The sequence below is a fragment of the Sinocyclocheilus anshuiensis genome, unplaced genomic scaffold, assembly GCF_001515605.1.
Source record: "Sinocyclocheilus anshuiensis isolate Anshui unplaced genomic scaffold, SAMN03320099.WGS_v1.1 scaffold1079, whole genome shotgun sequence".
Taxonomy (NCBI): domain Eukaryota; kingdom Metazoa; phylum Chordata; class Actinopteri; order Cypriniformes; family Cyprinidae; genus Sinocyclocheilus; species Sinocyclocheilus anshuiensis.
The window spans coordinates 1,882,916-1,887,055 of record NW_015548207.1 but is presented as its reverse complement, the minus strand read 5'-3'; the positions used below and the strand labels follow the sequence as shown (position 1 = coordinate 1,887,055).

At 35.7% G+C, this 4,140-nt stretch overlaps 1 protein-coding gene across 2 annotated transcripts in view; it reads right to left on the bottom strand.

The window, feature by feature from the left end:
* The window catches only part of LOC107653610 (GTP-binding protein 1-like), a 13,491-nt gene that overhangs the window by 7,904 nt on the left and 1,447 nt on the right, over nt 1-4,140 (bottom strand). For both annotated transcript variants that reach the window (XM_016440358.1, XM_016440359.1), the window contains 7 exons: nt 3,439-3,550; nt 2,999-3,179; nt 2,577-2,925; nt 2,370-2,493; nt 1,429-1,543; nt 939-1,083; nt 547-865 (listed from right to left, as the gene is read on the bottom strand). In XM_016440358.1, coding sequence (XP_016295844.1) covers nt 547-865; nt 939-1,083; nt 1,429-1,543; nt 2,370-2,493; nt 2,577-2,925; nt 2,999-3,179; nt 3,439-3,550 — 1,345 coding nt within the window. The remainder of the gene's footprint in view (nt 1-546; nt 866-938; nt 1,084-1,428; nt 1,544-2,369; nt 2,494-2,576; nt 2,926-2,998; nt 3,180-3,438; nt 3,551-4,140) is intronic.

The window sequence follows — 4,140 nt, the reverse complement described above, 5'->3', positions numbered from 1 at the left end:
ATATATATATATATATATATATATATATATATCTCAAATGTTTTTATATATAAATTATAAATAAATGTATTAATTAAAACAATTTATTTAAAAATTGTTCATATTTTTAATATATATATATATATACATACATACACATTTAGGTACTTCTTTCTGGTTCTGTGTAAGTATAAATTATGTGATATCAGGATTTATAAATAAGCAAAATTTTAAATAAATATTTGTTGCATTAAAAATCCAAATATCATATTTTGAATATTTTGATTTATATTTTGATTTAAATATATGTTCAATATATATTATACAACAAACACATGTTTTAAATATCACAAGAAAAAAAATTCATTTTCAATCTTTTAAAAAAAATGTTTAATATAGAATACAAAAAAATTATCTTAAGTTTTATCATAATAAACAAATATTCAGTCTACTATTTATTTTGAATCTTTTCATGAAATATTTAAAACTGTATAAAAATGTTAAGTATTTAATATCACGAGTAACAAAAATTCAGTCAAATATGTAACATTTGTCTCTTCTGCTTACCCATAGCTTGGTATCTTGGCGATATCGTCGTCGGATGGTGTAGTACGAGAATCTCTGCCTCAAACTCCCAGCATGCCTGTGGGTTGAGGCGTGGCGACACCATCACCATTCCCTTTCTGATCGATGAGCGCTTGATCTTCTTCAGGGCGAACGAGGCCGTCTGCCCACCGCGCACTTCTTTAACAGGCATGCGCTTGCGGTGAATGGATTTGACGGTGATGGGGATGAAAACGCCCAGAGGATCTGGACCGAGGAGCAGTGTGTCGTTCAGCCGTATTAATCCACGTAAAGTAGTCCCTGATACTACAGTACCTACACCCTGAAGAACATGCGAGAAGCTCAAACGATTGAGAAAGAGGTAGACAGAAGTACAAAGACAGTGTGTGTTGTACCGGCACTGAATATGTGTCATCAATCTGAAACTCTGGCAGCTCGTCGTCTTTAAATGTCGTTCTGGGAGACAGCAGGTTCAGGAACATTTTCAACAAGTCCATGTTTTCACCCGTCACATTCGAGATCTGGAAAATTGGACACATCCTACACACACAAATAATGATTTGGTTTAATATGCTCTCATTATTTCAGATGATATTAATACCTTGTTTGAAGTTGACGCTTTATAACGATTAATTGGGCAAAAGAGCATCTTGATTTCCAACGTTTTTTCATGTAAACAATTTAATTGTTTACATGAACTCTATACACAGGTGTGACTAAATCTCAACTTTTACAGTTTTTATGTGGTTAAGATTTTTTATGGCGTTCTAGGCCAAAAAAAATTTAGTGGCCTAGGTCAGGAAAGTGCGAGGCTCATCCTAAGTGTACGTTTATGTTTTTTTTGGCTTTTTTATCGTCCTACAGGAAAAAATAAAGCAAAATTACCTTTCTGAGCTAAAGTTTGAGGCGGTAACAATGACGTCATCCTTGTTTTGCACCAAAACTGGAATTTTTCTGCATCCTGGAGACTTGAGTAACCTCTGTAATAACTTAAGCGTCTCTGCAATACAAAACCACACAAAAATGTGTCTATAAAAAACATACACATGAACTATATTTCACATTAACTTTCAACAGCATTTGTGGAATATTGTTGATTAAAACAGGAAATAAATTTAACTTTAATTTCGTTATATTGTATCTTATAACTTCAGAACTCTAAAAACTGTTTGCACAATATGTACAAGGATACCAGAAAGTATACTTGCATATACAGTATTTCAAAAACACACAGGAATTACGCCACAACTGCGTAAGTCCATCCACACAGAGAAACCGCAGAATTTAAACAACTTTACACTCAAAAAATAATTAAAGTAATAATTTGTGTGTTTTAGCTAAAATACAAGCTTAAAATTTCTGTTATTTAACCCTCTGGAATGCTTGTCCAATTTACTTTCAAAGTGCATTACTGTACTGTAGGCGTATTACTGTAACTGCAATTTTGCTTTATTAAAGATATTTTTTTATAAATAAAATAGAATAAAAACAGGTTCGGTCTGATTAGGCTGATATTCAAAAACATTTCAAATACAGCTGTATTCGAAATGTTTTTTTTTTTTTTTTCAAAAGTGTTATATGATCAGAATTTATGTTTTGATACCCAATTAAAAAAAATAATAATTAAAAATGTAAGATTTATACCAAATTTATATCATACTGGTTATACCGTAAAATAACATTTAAAAAATCATACAAACATTTGCATGTCCTTGGAATCTTACAAAATTTGTATAGATTATAAATTATTTCTGTAAATTATTACTAATGATCATTATGCCACAAATGCTGTTGATTAAACTTCTGTGATGAGAGATTCGCATTACCTTGTAAGATGTTAGCGGGACACATGTCTATCTTGGTTACAACTACAAAAACAGGAACATTGAGGGCCAGAGCGAGACCTAGGTGCTCTTTAGTCATGCCAATGATTCCCGCGTTACTTCCCACCTTTACGACACAGAAAAAGATAGAATTCATAAAACATTGAACCGCCGAGTACGTACACCTGTGGTACACCTACCCCCTCTCACCATTAGCATGCAGAAATCCGGTAGGTGGCCAGTCATGCCAAATACGGTGGTCTTCAGGTACTTCTCATGGCCCGCCAAGTCGATGAAAGTGATGACCTTCGACGACCTCTCGCAGATTTTGATCCAGTCCAGGCTACCCCCATGGCTGTCCGGTTTATTGACCACATGCCCTTCCTGGTCAAAACCCAGGATGTCATTGCCAACGCTGCTGGTCCGGCCACTCTCCATCTCGTGTTTGTGGCGGAACAGCTTCTGGCGAGCGAATCCGCGACCGTTGTCGAGTTCGCCGTGGGTTAGGACACCCAAAAGTGTGCTTTTACCAGCATCTACATTACCTACAACCGCAACTCTGAGGAAAGAAATGATTTTAAACAAAAATATACAATTTTTGTATATAATTTCTTTGCAAAACCTCTTCTAACCTGACTTCCAGGAAGTCGGCCTCTCCCACGCGGCGCCGGATGAGATAATCGCGGACACATCCTGCCGTCTCTGTCCTCTCTCTCAGCAGAATCAGGTCGGTGTCAACCTGTTCACAAAGTGACTGCACTGTAGCGACAGATGCTTCCATATCGCGCTCATCCAGACCATAATCACCGCCGTCTGAGACAGAGACACCAATAATTAATCAGCACTTCTAAATCGAACATTTTCGTCTGGGAAAGTCAAAATCAGTTTCTGAAACTAATGCAAAAAGGCTTGATGGGCAAGAGTACACAATCTGGTTAAACCAACCCTAGAGGTCACAGGGTCACTGTTGCATGGACTTGCAAAAAGACAATAAAGGACAATGGTAACTTTTTCTGGTGCAACATGTTTGTCTATTCAATAAAAATAAGCTTTGTGACACATCACGTCTCACCTGTTCCCATCCCAACCACATAGATGGTTTCTCCGCATCCTTCCTCTATTCGTTCTCGCAGCTGCTTTTGTAAACAGTCATACTGCTCTCCTGTAGGGCTGACCAGTGCAAACTGACAAGAATTAACAAAAATAATTAAGTATTATTAAAGGAACTTATAGAAGAAAAACAAGATGTTTGTTGAGCATGTATTTTAATATATTAAAATGACAAAATTTTGGTATGCATTCCATATATGTAATATCTCTATGCAGCAGGGTTCCTCAAATCTTACCCTGGAGGGCCAATGTGCTGCAGAGTTTAGCTCCAACCCTGATCAAACTCACCTACCTGAGACTTTCTAATGATGCTGAAGACATTGATCAGCATGCTCGCTCAGGTGTGTTTGATTAGGGTTAGAGCAAAACTGTGCAGGAAAGTGGAACTTGTGGGGCAGATTTGAGGATTCCTGCTATACAGTGACCTCAAAACATATCTGGACACTTAAGCAAAACTTCTAAGTGTATGAATGCCATTAAACTGGATTACAAAATATTAAATCTATTTTATTAAATTTTTTAATGATACCACAAGCACACTTTTCAAACTTTTTTTTTTTTTAATTTAAGTCCATTTAAGTAAAATAAATTTCACCGACAACAGGCTATGACTAACTTTTTAAATACCAAAATACTGGAATGCATTCCACATATTTTATATATA